Below are 20580 nucleotides of genomic sequence, written 5' to 3' on the forward strand. Positions count from 1 at the left end.
TCTGGCTAATACTAGAAGAACACATTTCCATAATTTACTATGGTAAATAATGTATTTGATGTTTAAATTGCTTATGAGACAGAAAAATGTCATGATTAGGAAGGTGGTTTCCTGGCTGAATAGTACAGATTTGGCAATTAATACAGGGTTTGAAGTCACAGTGTGTCATTTGTTTTTAAGCAGCCTAAGACAGTAACCTCATCATACTGGCTTGCAGAGGTATGACTTGTTGACTGTCTCACTATAACTTATTAGCTATTACTGTGTCCTTTTTGAAGAAAAATTGAGTTGTGATTAAAGTTGGCAAATAGTTGTGTTTTTTTTTTGAAACAAAGTCCTTTGCCTCCATATTTCAGGTTCTTAGACATTTTCCCCAAATATGCATATTATAATGAAGAACTTTAAACCATTATGAATTTTTATATGTTTTATGTATACCAAAGGGTCACAGATGGTGGAAAGATTTCTTACCATGAGGTAGTGTAGCATTTTGTGATTATAAAATTAATCTGTCTCTAAATCTGTTTGAAGAGTTTTTGCCATCTAATGAGCAATATAAATTATTAATATTTTCATGTTCTTGGGGACATTCACAACCATAATTTTACCAACACAGCTGTTTGACCCGGTGACATCATGTTTTGCATATTTTTACATTTTAATGAGTTAGTCATTTAAAAGGTTACAAAGAAACCATAACTCATAAGTAATTAAATTATTTAGCAGAAGAAGTATGAGATCTTCTGACATAGGTCATTGTGGGAAGGGAAATTCATAGCTGTACTCAGTTGCACCTGTTTATTAGGAAGTAGATGTGTATAGAAGAAGCTTCTCCCTTAGATTATGAAATGATTTTACTTCTAAAAATATCTGAATGTATACAGTGTGCATACACATGCACACACACATACACACACACACACATACACACACACACACATACACATCCCCAAGCAATAAATTTACATTGTGTTGGAGTAAGAGTTTAAACACTACTCTTACCAGAAACACACATACAGCCTACTATTTAGGATTAGTTATTCTTGGAAGTCTAGCTACATTGATTTTAGGAATATATCATAATGTTTTCTCCTTTGTTTTTTCTCTTTTTCATAGCCCTCTCTCTCTTGAATAATAAAATGGCTTCATGTAGACATTTTAGGGGTTTGTATTTAATTCTGACTTGGAATTTTCTACTGAATGGAAATATCTTAAAATAAAAGGTGACTCATAAGTATACCACTGTACCTAACACAGTGCTTGGTAGATAGTAGCTGCTTATTAAATAATATTTTTTATATGAAATTAAGTATTTAATGAATTATTGACTCAATGAATACTTATGGTCTTTCATTATGTCCTCATGCTTGTAAGTGGACTCTAGAACCACAAACAAAGCACTTACATATTCTTGAAAAAAAAAACAAATATTTTAAACATGACATTTTAATAGGTGGGAAAGGGTGGCATATTGTAAGATAAAATGATTATGTACCATAGTTCTTAAGCAGATTTTTTAAGAGTAACATAAAAACTTAAGCATATATTTGTATGGCATATGACTGGTTCAAAGTGATAATGCTTTGCAAGTCCTATGATATTTACATAATTTTAATAAGAACTTAGGAGAACACTGGACTTTCATTTAGTACTCTAAAGCATAAAGGTATATATAGCATGCAGAACAGTAAGTTCCATAATATAAATTTGTCCATCCAAGTCTGTTTGCAACCACGTGATAAAGGAGGTGTGTCTTTAGGGTTCTCTATATCCACTTAGGGATTTTGATCTGTCATTGGGCAACAGTTATAACTTATTATTTTTTTTTAGTTTAATGTGTAAATGTGTGGGTGTATGAATGTGCCTTTTTATGAAAATGAGAAGCAAAGAATATAAATATTCCATAATGCTATAGTATTAAATCATATTTCTGTGCTTGATAATGAATGGGAAATGTTTCTGTGATGCTCATACATTTACAGAATGTTTTAATAAATAAGATACTGATGAGTAGAAGACAAATTTGTGAGGTTTAAGCAACATAGTGTTCTAAAACCTAGGAAAAGTTAGAAACAGAACAGGAAATAATATGGGTAAGTACAAAGTGAAGTTTTAAAATAATAAATAGCACTTCGATGACCTGGGATGTCAGAACTGGAGACAAGGGTGTGTGTTTGTCAATATATCCTTCATGTTTTACAGACTCCTAAGGGAACAAGGGAAGATACAATTTCACCTTTTCTGTGCCAAAACATTTTAATTATATCTTCCTCCAACTACAGCAGTTCAGTAACCAAGGAGCTGACATTGATGCATGTGTTGATAAAGCTGCAAACATTCAAAATGAGATTAACAAAGATTTTGAGCAAAGGGTGACAGCTAATTTTGCACAGTATTCTGCATCTGATTCAGGCCAGCATAATAATAGAATATTTGTTATTCAAAAGGATTTTTATGATGCATTTATGTTTGTAGATATCTTTGTATCATACTAAAAAATTATCTGTCTTATGGTTTAAAAACTGTTTACACATGTATATTGGAACCCTGAAACAATATTGAAGGAAAAGACTCCTCTTATTATAAGTTTTTTTTCTTTTTGTAATCATACTTTATCCTTGGAACTCTTTGCCTTTGCCATAATTTATCTTGTGCTCACCAGCTAAGGAAGGTATAGAAATGGCAAACATTTTCTAATATTGTTTAGTATGCACTACTGGCCAAGAAAAGTTATATTCAACTAATTTAGTTAATAAAACTGTAGTTTCTTTATGTTCTTGAGCTCCTTTGAGCACATTTCAGTGTATTTCTTTTCTATTCTCTACTTGAAGGCAGCTGACAGTCTTCTTTCACTTTTCTTTTTGTTTGTGAAATTTTCTTTTTTTTTTTTATCCACTCACTTCTCCATCTGCTTTCACTTTTGTTTGCTTGGGCCGTCTCTCATCCCAACTTGATAATGAGGAATGCAGTGTGACCCTGACCTCTATCAGCCCATGCATGACCTTCTGACTCTACCGTATAACCTTTGACCTTCTCTTTGACAGCTTGATTAATTACCCTGTGTTATGATTTATGAGTAAGTGCTATGTAAAAATAATAGACAACAGGTGGTCCTCTGAAAACTTTTTGTGGCATGTTTTCTTTCACTGACTAACTTGATGAGCTATTTGAAGTTGGAAACTTACTGGGATAATCTATGTTGGTCATATTATGGTATTTTTACACCATGGAACACAACATTAGACTTTAGGGAGCTACAAGTTAAAGCATGGTTGTGACAAACATTTTACAGAATATTAGCAGGTTGCTGTTACCTAAATGCACATTGGGAGGAAGCACAAAATGGAGTCAAGTGACGTTTCAGACATTTCAGTCCCAGGTCACGTCTTGAGAAAAATTGCTGAAATAATGGAGGGGGCATTTTTCAAGCAGAGCTGCAGCTCCAACAGCTATGTTTACTTTAACGCTTCACTGGTGACTTCTGATTGGTTGTCATGACCTCATCTCACTGTTGCACCTAGGATGTTGCAACAGTGACACATACATACCTTTCTTGTGGAAAAAATGAGAATAAACACAACATGTATCTTTCAGAGAAGATGAATGGACAGTGGTCTGTCCATCTTAACTATGGGCAGATGTAGTTTATAACTAAAACACTTTGGGTTTCATTTCCCTTGAGGATGAGCACCTATCTTCTTTCAAACCAAGCAGATAAAATGCTGAACTTGAGAAATATGATTGATAAGAGCCTTGCCTGAAGACCAAAACAGGTAATTCCATAGGTCAAAGGATTCTACTCTGGCCCCTGACCTTTTTGGTCACATGTGGCTTGCAGTATTGGCAGGTTAATATGCACAACTGAGTATTTTCACCTAATTTTTTATTTACCCAACCACAGGAGATTTGAAAGGATGTAGGATTTGCTCCTATTTTCCATCTTCCATATACTTTGATAATTAATAGGCAAATTAACTTGGATAAGTCCTCAGTTTCAGCAAGGTATCATTGGAATTGAAACTACAGTGTGTTTTTTACCAGACATTTAAGAATTTTATCTATTTGTAGAATGTTCTTGATAAGTACTTTTCTATACTGAATTTAATTTCTTTACTAAGTTTCCTCATTGGTTCTTTGTGTTTGGCACCAATTTGTTTTAGACCTCTAACCTAAGCCATCATTTGTTGATTGAATGATAAATGGATTATTATTTATTAGTAAGTGCATCCATGGACTTCAAAGTCAAGGAGACCCAGAGGCCTGTGTATTCTGTTTAAATCACAACAAGTACTCATGCTGACTACAATGCTACATCTAGCAATAAAATTTTGAGGATTTCTGGTTAAGATCCCATGGTTTATACCTTATAAACGCAGGTCTAAAAATGAAACTACAGTTCAAACTACAAAAGGGTAGAAAATGGAATGATATAAATTAAAGAGATAAATATCTGTCCTTTTGATTGCTTTCTTGATCTTCTACTAGACTATGATCAAACATAACAGTTAACTGGCAACTTTATGTATGCTTTGTCTCTTGTAATGTTGAATATTGGAAATGATTTGGGTAAATCATGAAAGATGCCAGAAGTTTTATTTAGTTGTAGAATGTTAGATAATCAGTTTGATCATTTTATCTTGTTAAAGATAACAGAAGTTTCCTTGTATATTTGAAACGACCTAACGTTTCATCTGATAAGGAATTTAGCATGCTTAAGGACTAATTAAATATAAAAACAGTACTTTAATATAAAATACTCAAGGTTCTAAGAGTGGCACTACACAGTTCTTTTATGAAATTATATTCGATCCCTGATTTTGTAGGGTAGTATCGTAAAACTTGATGGATACATTTGTTAAAGGTCAAAGTAGGAGCTCGCTCGCTCTCTCTTTTTTTTAAGTTATTTCTGTATGTACTGATTGAATTACTGGGAATAGAACTAATTCTGATTTTCTTATAGATATAAATTGAAGTTACTCTATTTAAAATGGTTAAATGAAACTATTGGTATGTTATCTGCTTTATTTCACTATACGCTTTGACTCCTTGGTTTCCATATATTAATGTTTACATGGCAAAAAATCTTTGTAGCTCTATTATATAGAGGGATTTTTTTCTATAATGCCTATATGTGACAGGAGAAGATGAAGTTTTACTACATATCTTTGGCAGAGCATGTAAATGGGATAGTTGACTTTATTTTGTTGCTCCAGCTTTCTCCTATTCATTATAAAACGGTTATGAATGGTCTCTATGAATATTGTATTAACTAATTTATCAGGAAAACTTTAATTGAAAAATGTAAGTTTTTTACAGAAGGATAATTGAATTTGCAACAAAGACATTTATTAAAATTAGCTCTCATTTCTGCAGAAAATATTCCTGAATATTTCTCGATTGTTATTCCATTAATTAATCTGGTACTATGAAATATCTAAATGGTAAAATGTTTTCTAAATAATTCAGGTGTTTAAAGAGAAACATTCATTGTTTAAATCTAAATGATAAAAATTCTTTAATTGATTTATATAGTGGTGATTTAAAAATAGGATCATATTTTATCTGTTGACACCTCAGTGAAAAATTGACATTGTGTCTTTATAAAATTGGACAAATGAGTCATGTAATTTTCAGTTACATAATCGATAACTTAGACAAATACTACTTTGATGATTTATGTAAAATAAATCATCAATAAATTTGTAAAATATTTTATAAGGCTTTTGTCTTTTTTTTATACTTATTTAGATGGGATACATAAAATTTCAGAGTCCATTTAAAATCAAATAAGCACAATACTTTTTCAATCCATGATTTCCAAAAATTATAGTAAGAACTTCTGCTTATATAAACCTGATATTATGAAAATATTTCTAGTGATTAAATTTATAAATTAAGGTGATCATTTTATACTTCTAGTGACTATAAATTTTGTCTGGAGTTTACCTTTACTTGGAATTCATTCACTGTGCAAAGATGATGCTCACATTCTGTCAATGTATTTAAGTCCCACTTCGGTACCTTGTTTGAAATTTTTTGTGTTATCATTAAAATGTAGTATATCAATATTTTTGTCTCTAGGAATTCTAAGATTCATTTTGGGCTTGTTAACTCTAAGTCATGTATAAGTAGGAGCATGCGTGCATGTGTGCGCGTGCGCGTGTGTGTGCGCGCTTGTGTGTGCGTGTGTGTGTGTGTGTGTGTGTGTGTGTGTGTGTGTGTGTGTGTGTGTGTGTGTTTAAAGTTCTATTCACTCAGAGAAGGCAGGGAAGAAACATGACAGGAGACCACTTACTCACGGTACAGAATCTAGTAAGGAGGCAATTTTCTTTTTGGCCTATGGTGACCTTTTTTGACTATGTTCCTTATACCAGAGACAGTGCACTGAATGCCTCTATTTCACCCTGCTTAGCAGAGTGCAACAGTGTTCTTTAACTTACTTTTGGTGGGAGGAGAAGTTATAGCTGAAATTTGAGAAGGGCGTGAAAAGTTGTAAGAGGCACAAGGAAGAGGGGTAAGAACTTATTTCAAATGTGATTTTAATAACTAGTCAAGTGTGTCCAACTGTAGAAAATCACCAAGTGACAATCTGTCTACCTGACAGTGATCACAATGAATTACAAGACTTTTGAATAGCTATACAGATTAGAATGAAGCAGGACCAAATAAAATTTCTTTTGTTGGTAAAACTTTGACCTACCAGCTAAGAAACTTAAAAGAAAAACCCTCTTTTGTGCCTTGATACAGAACATTTAAAATATTTTACAAATTTAAAAATTTGTAAAATATTTTATAAGGCTTTTGGGAGAGAGGTATTTATCTAAAAGTTTTACTTGAACATGTATTGATAAACATGGGATTTTGTTAATTTGGTATATATTATTACACAGTTTTCGTATATGTAAGACAACTATATCTTAATTAACAGTCCTATCACTGAAATCAGAACTTCGGTGATCTGAAAATCTCCAAACCATATGATTGTTTTAAGACAATAATATCAAGTGATTAGGGGAGTAAAATTGAAACAATCCCAGTGAAGTTTGTACATAGTTTGGGAAACCAACTGTTAAAAAACAAGTATGCGTGGCAATGTAGCATATTTAAGAAAAAGATAATTGAGTCTATGCTAATACTGGTTTATTATTACTGCTATGAGTTTTTTAAATCATTTTTTATGGTCGGTTTGGTAAAAAAAGAATTAAATTTTAAACTTGAAGTAGAAGCTTCTACATAGTTTTAGAAAAAGTGTATGCTTTTTATTTAGTAAGGATGAAATTTTTTTAAGCTCTATTTTCCAAAACTCTTAGATGTATTTTATCATAATACAAACATACTATAAGCATAACCTTACAGGATTTTACAAAGCAAAACTGAGACACCCACAGTACAGAGTTGAACAGAAAAGACAAGCTATAAATAGCTTTAAAAATTTGTGTTGCATGTGCTTGTCAGTGGTATTGGTTTAGCCTTTTCTGTTTTCTCATGGTTAGATTAGTCCATTAGTTATATAACATAAATACCAAAACTTTCCTTAATTATAAACATAGAAATGTTTACCTTGCCAGAAATAAGTCACACAGGAAAATGTGTTTTAAAAACCTTTTAAAAATATTTAGTAGCTCAATAAGCTGTATTTTAAACTTTAGAATTTGTTTCCTGGTACTAGTTCTTTGTAAAGAGAAATAGTTATTATAATTGAAAAATGAAAAACATTTTAGGATTAAAGAATTGCTGCCATACGTTATAGTTACTTAGTTTGTTTTATGATTTTTGTGGCCCCTGAAAGAAGTGAAAAAAATACGAAGTACACAGGTAGATAATATATGTTTTTGCTAGTATAGACATGTGAATCTGTAGACTGTTAGATTGGATTTATTCCCCTTTAATTACTTATTCTTTTTAAAATTTGAACAAAATTTTTAAAATTTGAATAAAAAATACTCATAAAGAGCAATTATAAAATGAAGAAAACCTAACAAAATGCAGTTTGAGTTGTAAACTTCAATTTCTAAGAGGTTATTTTCTCAAATTATATAAATATTAATGTAGCTTGAGAGCATACTTGTTATTCAATAATATATTTCAGTCATTTTGGGTTCTGGGAGATTTGAAGTACTTCTTAAAAATTTTTAAACTTTATGATCTTTGTTATAAGTTAGTTTTATTAAAGATCATCTATGCTTGTTGACACACATAATACACACAATTTAAATGACTTTCTGTTGGAAAATTAGAACAAGCATTTTATAGTAGTATTTTAGTGAATATGCTACTATATTACATCACTTACTGTGAGATATTAAGAATGTTTTTATGAATTGAAATGGTTCCTAAAATTAAATTCTCCTGCCTTCTTTGTTTTCAAAACAGGAAGGATATGGAGTAATAGTACTGAATCCCAATGAAAACTATATTGAAGTAGAAAAGCCAAAGACACACGTACAGTCATCTTCTGATAGTTCAGAGGAACCAGCAGAAAAACGGGAAAGAAAAGATAAAGTTTCTAAAGAAATAAAGAAACGACGCGATTTCTATGAGAAGTATCGTAACCCCCAAAGAGAAAAAGAAACGATGCAGTTGTATATCAGAGTAAGTAATAAGATTTTCATTATTTCCTTTCCTTTCCTTATACTTTATTTCACATAAATTGTTTTGTTTGTTTTTAAAAAGAAGGTTTTAACTCTCTACTTTTTAACCATTTATATCCCATGGATGTTACTTGGATGAAGTGTTTTCTGTTTTTTTATTTAGAATCACAAAATTCTTATTTTAGTGTGATATTTTATTTAAACCTCAAAAGCAGTTAATAATGCACTGTACAAAACATCAGTCTTCATCTCGGGTGGTAATAGTTTTTAATGCATTGTTTTCCTGCAAGCAACCATACATCACAGTGTCTCAGTTTAACTTCTGAAAGCAGATGGAGGGAGGAAGAGTAATTAATATAATACATATTAAGTGAGGACAGTTTAGGGATAGTATAATGAGGGAACTATGTCCTTTGCTCTTTTTTTACCAAGTGAACCTTTGCGCTTTGTAATGTTAGCAGCATGGGATCGTTACAGCAGTGCTGCCTAAGGAGTCCTCATTCTGTAAGGGACACAAACAATTTTATTTGCACTTTGACACATTCTGCTTGAGATACAGACTACACTATATATATGGGACAGATACTTAAAATTTTCAAAGTGCTTATTAGGATGCTAGAAATATAAGTTAAGAATAAAGCATGTCAAAAATGGTTCTGGGTAAGTAAAATAGTGACTATATGTTCTTCAAAAGAGCAACTTAGAACATTTAAACATAGCTAAATTAGTGTTTATAAAATTAGTGTTTATAAATTATATTGCAAGATAGTAAAATTTCAAATTAATCAACTTTAACTATTCTTATATTTACTTTAAAAGCTCACTAATATAATATTTCATATCACTTTTGAGGGGAAATACATGGCTAAGTCTCTTTATTATACTTTTAGTTCATGGCATAATCACTATGCTTTTGGGAATTTTGTACTCCAAACATTCAAGACATTTGGTTATAGGTCAGTCTGTTGAGCAAGTTATGACAGTAAAGCAGTAGTAAAAGCAGGATAGAAATTTCCAAGACCCCCCAAAAAATGTATCCAGACCAAGAATACCCAAAGCATATCATACAATTAGTTAAGCAAAAGTTGGGCAGATTGTAATCTTTAAATTTCTGGAAAGCATCTCACTATTAAATATATTATTTGAAAAACAAAACAGTGATTAGATTTAGATCAATGATTAGCTCACTTGTTCTAATGTGGCTATATTTACCACCTTTCTTTCCTATGATCACATCAGGATCATGATGTCACCTTCTTCTTGATCAGTTGTCATCAGTTTCCTAATTATATGAGCCAGTCTGTCAACCACTACTTTAGGACAGAGTTAAAGAAGAATTACCTCTGATATCTGGATTCCAAAAATGAATTGTGTCAGTTTTTGAAATATACAGATCATTAAGGGAATATATTCACTTGCTTATATAATGCAAACCAAAGTGATTTTCTATATTGTTTTTTATTTCTTCTTAAACAGTTTATTTGCCTATGATATGTACAGATTGAGCATCTATTTCTGACATCTGTCTTGTAGGTTTTATTTCTTCTTTTCTGTTTTCTGTTTATCTTGTCCCCATTGCTTTGGTTTTTTTCTTTTGTTCTCTTGTATGTGTGCATTTTCTTTATTCTTTTTTTCACATCCATTTCATTTACCCTTCATCAACTTTTTTTCTTACACCAAGGGAAAAAATATTGTTCTGTTGTTTTACTGTTTTTTTGTTAAGATCTGTTCTCTTTCCCTTTGTCTTCTTTAATTCTTTTAACTCTTTTATACTTCTGCATTTTTACTTCCTCCTTATCATGTCTTTTAGCCTCTTTCTTGTGCTCATTCATTTATTGATCAGTCAAGGTTCCTGTCAAAACACTGAAAGACAAAAATAGATTCATGTACGTAATATAACTTTATACCTGATAGTCTTAGCTGTGGAATGTTATTTTTCTAAATAAATGCCCTTTCACTTAAAATCTTCTGTAATTGTGCAAAATAACAGAGTTACGATAATATTCTTCAAACATACTTCTAGATAATAAGGTATGATCTTGTAGTTGGGAAGAGAACAATGGTTCAATTTGTGTAAGGTGCATTAATTCTTAAGTAACTTTGGTCCCCGGGAGGAGTGGCTTCTTCTAGTACTCTCCTTCCTTCTACACGTCTCCAAATAGCAAGTATTTGTGATTTTCAGATTTATGTGATAGGGGCAAATTAACTTTTATTTATATATTTCTTAACCAGTTACATTTTGAAATTGATCATCTATTCTTTGGAACAACCCAGTGAGGCAGGTGTATCAGATAGTTTTATCCTTATTTTAGACGTAAGAATCTGATCTGCAGATGGCCCTTTGTTGTCCAGGATCACATAAGTAGTAAATGATGTAACTAAGTGTTGAAACCAAGACTTCTTTCTAATTGTAGATTCTTGCTCCCTTCCCTGTTTACCACATTGTTCTAACTGGTTGAAAACAAAATATGTATCTGAAATAGGAAAATTAAACCAATTATAACAAAAGTATGATATATAGTAAATTATATCTGATGATTATATAGATTTTGAACAGGTGTTATTTAATAGATACTATCAAATGTCTATAATTTAGTTATAAATAATTAATAACTAATAAATATATTGTTATGTATAAAACATATATGTGTATATATATTCTCTTTTAATAGGATCACTAATGTAGATCCAGTTTTACAGAAGAGATAACTGTGGGTCAAAACCTTCTAATTTTCCAGGGTCACAAAGTTCCTCATGAGGTCAGGGACTTAGTCTGTTTTTCCCACTGCTGGGTACCCAGAGCCGTCATAATAAATACTTTTAGAACAGAGCCTTCACAATAAGCTTTTATTTGATAAATAAGGTAGTAGAGCCAGGATTAAAATTCCAGACCACTACCACTTTTTTTTTTATGTGTCCTGCATCATTCAAGTATTCTACTTGATTTTCTGTGAGGAAACATTCAAACAAACCAAAATGTTAAACAATTATATTGTTAGTGCCCTACTCAATCCAATAGCTGATAATACATTTTCAAAAATTAATGATAAAAAGTAGCTATGTCAAAATTTGACACCTTGATTGACCTATACATTTTCATCTAAATAAATAAAAGTGGGATATCCTGTTTTCTTTTTTAGCTATGTTATCATGATGCTGAAATTATGGGTGAAAATGAAATATTTCATGCTAATCAACTGCTCTTTCTGTTTTACACACGTTGTTTATAAGAGTACCGCCAAGTTGCCATCCTTGATCCAGCCCTGTACATACTTCGTGCTTTGTGGGATCTGTAGCTCTAATCTTGTTCTTTCCCTCAATCCAAATTCTATCCATGTTGTAGTGCCCAGCTAAAATCCCACCTTTCCCTCTCCATAATTAATGACCTCTCCTTACTATGACACATGGAAGTTATTATGATTAGTTAATTTATGTGGAATTTATCATGTGCTGTCTGGAAATTTCATGTTTTTGTCTCATTCTTAATATTATCAGTTTATCTTTCATACTTTCTATTAGATCTCCCCACAGTCCTTTAGATCTTTGAGCATGCTGTATAGATTTTAGAATTGCAAGTCAAATCTTTTAAGAATAAGCAGATATGAGCTGGTTTTTACAATAGTATAGAGCATACTGTGAGGGAATTAGGAATTGATACAAACCCACTCAATAGAATCTAATCCCCAGAAGGAGACCAAAGCAAAAAGACTAGGCCTTAGTCTAGACATACCTAGATAATGTGACCTGAAGTACAGGAGTAAGAGTTATTCTAGTATCAAATTAGAGCAGAAGAGGTCAAGTGCTCATACTAAGGAAAAATAGACCAGTTAAAAGAACTTTAAAGTAGATAGATGAAATATAGGCAAAAATGACTTGATGCTGATCTAAATATTGAGCTGGAACTGCTTAAATATCTCTTCTTTAAGAGATTTAGTTGTGGTCTGTGGTGACAAGTAGAGAAGGATTAGACTCAGAATGTTAAAAAAAAAAATGCTAGGAGTGGAGGGGGAAAGGAAATTACATGGCCACAGAAGGAAAAATCCAAATGTGGATAAGACATTTACAAAATAGGAATCTTGGCAGAGGCTGGCATTACACATTTGAAGATAGTCAAATATTTATAGATTGATTGCTTGTTGACATCCATCAAAAATCTTATTCCTTAACATGCGAGATATTTGATGTCTAGTTTTCGGACTGATTTTTTTCAGAAATCATGTGAATTTTTGCAATTGTTCAGTAACAGCCAACTCTGATACACTGAAGCTTTCTTATAAGAAAATGTGTTTTTGATGTTCTGACTTGGGTTATGTCCAAAATATTGGTGAAGACTAATAGATATACTGTCTTCTCTTCTGTACCCCTTGTCCTGTGTGCTAATGCTTTAGCAACCATATTCATTTGTTTTATATTACAATCTATGATTATTTAATCTCTGGATTTTATTTTCCTTGTATATTCAACTTGAATTTTCTTTTTCTCTGACATCTATTAAATAGACATAATCTCCTTGCAAATTTTCACAAATATCTACTATACACAGGCAGACATAAAGAGAATTCAGGCCTAAAATTTTAGGATTAGCAAAGTATAATTTAATTTTACTAACTAAATGCATATAAGTAGATATGACTAGCTATTGGATTATGTAATACCTTTCTGATGCATTAGGAACAGAGCCTGAGAGATCAAAGTACTTATTGTTTCATGTGGCAACTTTCCGTAACTATGAAATAATGTACTTGCTGGCATCTATTATGGTTTATTAAGGGGATTGATTTGGTCTAGGCAATAAACATCATGTCAGACATGCCTGGCAGAAAAACCTACTTAATATGTTTTGTAATAAGATGGAATTTTTTGTTCTCAAAAACATCTGCCAACTGAATTCAAGAGTGAAGACAGAAAATGTCATCAATTTAGTGGTAATCCTATAAATTTAGTTTCTTTTTGAGCAACACATATAAAGACACACAAAATTCCCAGTGTTAATCACCACTGGTTATAGTACTTTATAAAATGATGAAACAAAAACATTTTATTTTTATATAATGTGTTAATTAATTCATAATGAATTTTAATATTTCAACTGATAAAATTTTAACAAGCATCTTGCCAACAGATCATTTTTTAAAGCATCTGTTTTTTAATGTGTTGGGTTGAGAACTGAGTCAAATGGCTAAATATGTACATATATTCTTTTTAAAAACATATTTCCACCCCCGTAATTATAGATACACTATTTTTTCCACTTAGACCACCAGGGGCTGCTGCTGTTCATATTGCATTTTGCTTTCCTCAGAAACTGAATACCCCAATCACATTGCATCTTTTCTTTCTTCCTTTTTTTTCCTTAGCTCAATTTCTTTTAAAATAAAACTGGAAAGAAAAAAGAATAGACTTAGCTAGTTATTACTAGTCAATATAAGAACTTATTGTTTAAGCATTTTCTACATTCCAAGGCATTTACACTTCCAGTGAACTCTAAAACCCATAGTCATTGAAGGCAGATTATGATAACAGCTATTTTTATTTCCTATTTTTAGTATCTGAATAATATTCTGAATCATGCCCATTGTGGATAGTATGGAAATGAGATTAAAAATGCAGAGTCTGATAGACCTGAGTTGAAATCCCAGCTCTTCCAGTTAATATAGTGTGACCTCAAACAAGTTAATTTTTCCCACACCTCAGTGTTTTGTCTGAAAAGTGGAATAACAATAATATACATAAACATAGTATCTTCCACACAGGATTAGGACTTGAAGGCCAACAAATAATCCTGTCTTCTCTCAAATCCAGAATCAGTTGTGGAAGAATCCATTTCTCAAGGCACAAAGCCCTTGTACCTTTTGGTACTTTGTTCTTACCCCTGTCTTATTACCCACCTAAGTTTAGAATCCAAGGAGCAGTACAACAGAGGAATCAGACAAAAGAAGATCAAAACATCAGCCTTACTGTTTGATATAGTTCAACTGGAAAATGTGGCTTAGATCTGTGACTAAATTTAGACTTCCTAATATATTTACACCAAAACAAAATTTCACCTGTCCTGCAAGTGTCCCATTTGTAGAAAGCAAGCTGGAATGCATCCTTCCTGAAGGCAGATTTGAAAGATGTCCAAAAGGGCTCAGTGTAGTATGCTCAGTTTCTTCTAAACGTACATAAGTTATTGTGTGTATATAAGTTAATGTGTGTAATATAAAGTCACTCCACCTGTGGGAGAGAAAGAGTAAATGACAGGGAAAGAAACTGGGAATGTTACTCTAGTTGAAATAGCTTCACAGGAGGCCAAGAGAGAAGTGGTTCCCGTCTGAAAAGAGTGAGCCCCTAATAAAAGATCACTGTTGTTATTACTTGCATGTCCAAGAACTCAATTAAACGGTATTAAAATATAATCATTAAATGTTCACTAAACCATACCTTAGTTTCTTAATTTTTAAGTTCTTCATTTAAAGGGGAAATAATGTACAATATAAACCCAATTAATATCCATTATTAAGTGTGCCAAGCATTCTTTGAATTTGGTTAAAAAAAGCCAAAAATGAAAAATTAGGAATCAGTACAATAATCAAATCTTCAGATTTAGAACAGAAATTACATTAAAGACCAAGCTCTGTATTTATGGGTTCTAATTGGCCACTGCCCAATTTTTTTTGGAAGGGGGAATTCTGCCACAAATATGATATAATGGAAAAAAATAAGAACTTCAGAATCAAAAAGATGCATGTTATAATCTTAATTCTGTCACATACAAGCTGAAACTTGAGGCAAATCTCTCTGCATTTCGGTTTCTTTATCTGTATCATAGGGATAATCATAGCTATTAGGCTGTTGTAAGGAATAAGTAAGGTAAAGTAATATATATGAAAAAGACCAGTGGGATACCTACTATTTAGTATATCCCCTTTTTCTTCTCTCCCTACCCCCTTTTCCATGGAAATAGGGGGTGAATTATGGCTAAATGAGTTCTTTCCCAATTGGCTTGTAATCAGTGCTTCTCAAACCTTTTTGTCCCAGGATCTCTTTTCATGCTTAAACATTATTAAGGGCTCACCAAAGGATTTTTATTTTTATGGATTACATCTACTGATATTTACCATAGAAAGAATTTAATCTGAGAAAAAGTTTATTTATTTTAAAATAACATTAATAAGCCCATTATTGGGTATTAATGGATTTTAGTAATATCCATTATATGGTGACACAAATAACATTTTTATGAGAAATAACTTAATTTTCCAAAACAAAACCACATCATGAGCAGTGCATTTAAACTAAATCTTTTTAATGTCCAGCGTAATAGAAGACAGCTGAGTTCCTACATCTGTTTCCATATTCAGTCTCTAGTGATAAGTTGTCTTTCATGTTTATGAAGAAAATTTAATGTATGCAATTATAAAAGGAAGGACTATTATAGTAGCTTTTCCAGACAATGGTATATATTATTCTTTGATGCTACACCAAAACTCAACAAGAGATATTTTCTATGTTGCATCAATCTAAAACACATCAAGAGCATTTCATGCTCTCTTCCATGAAAATCCATTGGTCTGTGTTGTACTGTGAATGGGTCCTTTACACATGAATGATCTTATAATATCATCTATTGGTCAGGTAGAAAATGCTGTGTGTTACACAGATCTTCCAAATGTTGACATATTTTATTACATAGTATCAAAAAATTTTATCTGTTAATATTACTACCAATCTCATCTTCAGATCTTTTAAGTATCGAAAACTACTAAACTTATCCAGGAGGATACAAATTTTCCAAAATTTTAATTTTAGCAAAAAAGCTCAATTTTTATCATCAGCAGCAAATACTGTCAGTTGTTTTTCTAGAACGGTCATGCTTGCTTTGTTCATTTTCAAGGAAATAGCTTCCAAATATCCAAATCTGAATAATCATAGTTTATCAGTCTTACAAGTAAAAATGGTGTTCCATTAAAAAAGCATCTACTATATCTCACAATTCAATGAACTAAACAGCTGCTTTTCCTCCAGACAATCATCATAACATAGTTTGGCTTGCAGGTACTTTATGCCTACCTTCTAGTTATTGTGTATATATAAGTTAATGTGTGTAATGTAAAGTCACTCCACCTGTGGGAGAGAGAGAGTAAGTGACAGGGAAAGAAACTGGGAATGTTACTCTAGTTGAAATAGCTTCACAGGAGGCCAATTCAATCAACTAAACAGCTGCTTTTCCTCCAGACAATCATAAGTTAGTTTGGCTTGCAGGTACTTTATGCCTACCTTCTAGTTCATCACTCATAATGTTAAACAGTCATATGCTCAGGAGTTGAGATTTGATAAAAGTAATTTTTACTGCTTCATAGACATTTTTTAAGCCAACTTACCTTTTGCATGTGTGTATGTGGCAGTGAAGAATGCAATGACTAGTTGTATAATTTGGTGCCACTATTATAATCTGTGCTAACTCACAGGCAGTTCTGTTCTCCATTGTTTTTTAACTATAACACAAATGTAACACAGTGAAAAAGACAATGTCTTACTATTATTATGCAGACTCCTGAAGGGGTTTCAGAAACCCCCAGGGGTTTGCAGACAACTTCCTAGAATTATTGGTCTACATCTCTGTTTTGGAGTTGAACACAGAAGTAACAAAACAAGGCAGTTTATAAGATTAGAATAAGAACCACTTTTCAGTGATGTTTTTGGCAATGTGAAAGTAGAACAACATAAGGGCTATGTAAGCTGAATTAAGGTATTTGGATATCCAGTTTGAACTCTTCTCATCTGCACTTAGGTAACACTCTGTGTAGACTACTTCACCTGTTCACACACCCTCATGCCTACCGCTGCTTCATTGAAACTAAGATGTCAGTTTACACAGACCAGGTCAGTGGAATTTAGAATGTGAGGATTTAGAATTGTTTTCTATTGCCCTTCCCTAACAATAGAAGGCCCTGGAGAATACTTGCACATTTTGGTTTTTAGCAGCTGCAACTTTCATTCCCTTCATCTTTCACTTAACATGGGTGGCTTCTTGCTTCCTAGGAGAACTCAGATGCTTGTCCCTGCTATCCAGCTGGGATCTGATTTACTGCCTTATTCTGCTAGGTCTTTATTGGCACTGTCTTTCTGTTACTGATGATATCTTCCTGTTCTGTGTTTACCTTACTTTGCATTAGACTGATTATATAGCGGTTAAGATCTGGGTGCTGGTGTCTGGCACATGTGTACAGGGTTTTGTACATAGTATTCACTCAATAATGTTAAAGTGATTGTAATATTCGTGATTCACAATACAGGTTTTACCTGTCCATGATTTTCTGTTTCCGAAGCCATGCTTTTCCTAGTTCTCTAAATTGGGTTCCTCTTGTTACTTATCTAAAATGACATTTGAGAGTAACTGTAAAACCATGGTGGGCTTAACCCTGATTCTATTTGACTTTCATCATGAATGTTGGTCCTTGTACTCTCACCTTCCATCCCTTTCTTGAGAAAGGGGGGCTTCTCCCTCCCTGCTAGCTGGGGCCTTTGTGCATCTGTCTTTCCAATGGGTTTCAGCCCTGGCAAGTTTGCTATGGATTCAGTGTGACCAAAGAAATAATAGTAGAAAGTTCTTGGGATGAAAGGGCTTATTACCAGACTTGTTCTCCCAGGTAGTGTTTCTGCCTCTGCTCAGAGCACTGCACTGAGTTCCCTATATAATGCAATAATAGCTTATTGCCTATGGGTGTGGCAGCAGTAGCCTAGCAAGAGGCCAGTTACATCATCAAGTGGTTTAAGTTCAGTGAGGATCCTGGCCATAGGAACCCCAACTTCCCCACACTCCACCCCTTCAGGATTCTCACCTTACAATCTACATGCTCTCAATCGTCCACAATGATCCCTGTGTGTGCGAGAAAGCTGGAGCACTGTAACCAGATTCCACAACAGCAACAGAGGATAACAACAACTTAGAGGTAAGAAAAATTAAGATATAAGATTTTGATACAGGTAACAAAAATTATAATCCTCAAGCCAGAAGAGGGTCCCAATCCACAAACATGTTAGGGGTGATAATGAACAACAACTTAGAGATAATAAAAATTAAGATACAACAGATTTTGAACAAAAATTGTAATAATCCTCAAGCCAGAGGAAGTTCCCAATCCACAAAGACCTTAGGGGCATTAAGACATGTTTTAATGACACCAGCATAGGCAAATCTTGTCTATCAGGTAGGATGCATGCAAGAGAGTGGTCCTGTGATAGGACTGTAGCAGGAAGGGGGTCTCTTCCAGGTCTAGTATACCATACTTTTACTCCTTTCCCATGGGGGTTACTGAATGATCTATATATAGTGCTACTGGAGGTGCATGCCCTGGCTCTATTGGTAAAACAAAAATCCCCGGTAAGATGCTCCTACCTTCTGTTCTTCCAACCAGAAGTCCAGTAGCTGTGTCCACTTAAGTCATGGCATATTGATATCCTTCTGACACAGATAGAGGCCCAATATAGTCTATCTGCCACCTGATGAGGGGTATAGGCCCCTTAGCTATTGTGCCATGTTGCTGTGGAACTCAGGATATATACTACTGTGATCTTTGGGGGCCCCTCTGCTGTTATTCCAGGAATACACAGGAGGCCAGCTTCCAGGCCTTGTCCCCAAGGTGCCAGGGGAGCCAGCCCTTGTTGGTCCATGTGCCAAAAGGTCCAAGACCATGTCCACTCAATGGAGTCTCCAGAGTTTAGTGCAGTTGGTGCTGGCAGCAAGATATTATTCTGCTGGGGGAATCTTGGCTTCAGTGGTTCTTCCTTGGTTTGTATTTGCAGTTGTATAGGGGAGGCAGCCATATGTGTTAACATGTCTATGGGGCTCAGGGCTCCCTTTTGGGGTTTCTTGTTCAAATGCTGTAGCACAGTCTATAAGCAGACTGACCATCCCCACAGACTACTGTGTATCTGACTTTAGTCTGGATTTTAACAAGCCATATTGCCTCTCTATCATGCCTGCTGCGGTAGGATTATATGGCACATGAAACTTCCATTTGATTCCCAGCTGTCACACCCATTCTTGCAGTGTATGTCCAGTAAAATGGGTTGATCCCTCTCAATTACCTGTGGTTGGCCATAGGCAGCAGAGATGGTCCAGGCCTCTTTCGGTCATCTGCTGGTCTGTATAACATGTAGGAAAAGCAACCAGAAGTCCAGTAGCTGTGTCCACTTAAGTCATGGCATATTGATATCCTTCTGACACAGATAGAGGCCCAATATAGTCTATCTGCCACCTGATGAGGGGTATAGGCCCCTTAGCTATTGTGCCATGTTGCTGTGGAACTCAGTTTAAGTTCCTTTTAGAGCATATGACACACTCCTGCCAGGCTCTACTAACTTCCTTAAAGCTCAAAGGCAATCACTACCAATGGGCTACAGCCCACATTGTCTTTTGCCCCACATGCAACAAACACTGATGTAACTGTTGGGCTACATCAGAGGCAGGCTTTCCTTCTAACCAACATATCTGGGCCAATTTATCTGCTTCATCATTTCCGGGGGATGCCAGTGGTAAATGACCTGTCACATGGTATACTGTAATTGTTTTAGTCTGACCACAGGCCCATAACTCTTGCCACAATTCTTGCCCCCAAAGGGGTCAGTGACCAACCAGCCAATTGGCATGGTACCAGGTTCATAGCCACAGGGTCAAGCCCTGATAGACAGCCCAGCTGTCAGTGTAGACAACTATAGGGGAGGGCTCCTGGCTGATCACAAGCCATATGGCCCAAAACTCTGCCCATTAGCTGCTCTTCCCCTCACCATCTTCCATCCATATTGTCTCAGTCTTAGGATGGAAAGCTATGGCCCTCCATTTTGGGAGCTGCACACAACTGGAGCCATCTGTATACCATGCATTTTCAGGTATAGGGGTTCTTCCCTCCCGATAAGGACTCTCTGGCTACTGATGGTTCTAAAGTAGATTCTTCCTTCTTTTCACTAGTATATGTCACTGGCCCCAGTAAACATTGGAGTTCTT

The 20580-nt window shown here is 34.0% G+C and overlaps 1 protein-coding gene across 21 annotated transcripts in view; it reads left to right on the forward strand.

Moving 5' to 3' along the window:
* Positions 1-20580, forward strand: part of ARB2A (ARB2 cotranscriptional regulator A) — a 465105-nt gene that overhangs the window by 225449 nt on the left and 219076 nt on the right. For all 21 annotated transcript variants that reach the window (XM_073234034.1, XM_073234024.1, XM_073233975.1 and 18 more), the window contains one exon: positions 8374-8592. In XM_073234034.1, the coding sequence (XP_073090135.1) occupies positions 8374-8592 (219 nt within the window). The remainder of the gene's footprint in view (positions 1-8373; positions 8593-20580) is intronic.

This window comes from Manis javanica, chromosome 1 (assembly GCF_040802235.1).
Source record: "Manis javanica isolate MJ-LG chromosome 1, MJ_LKY, whole genome shotgun sequence".
In the NCBI taxonomy this organism is placed as follows: Eukaryota; Metazoa; Chordata; class Mammalia; order Pholidota; family Manidae; genus Manis; species Manis javanica.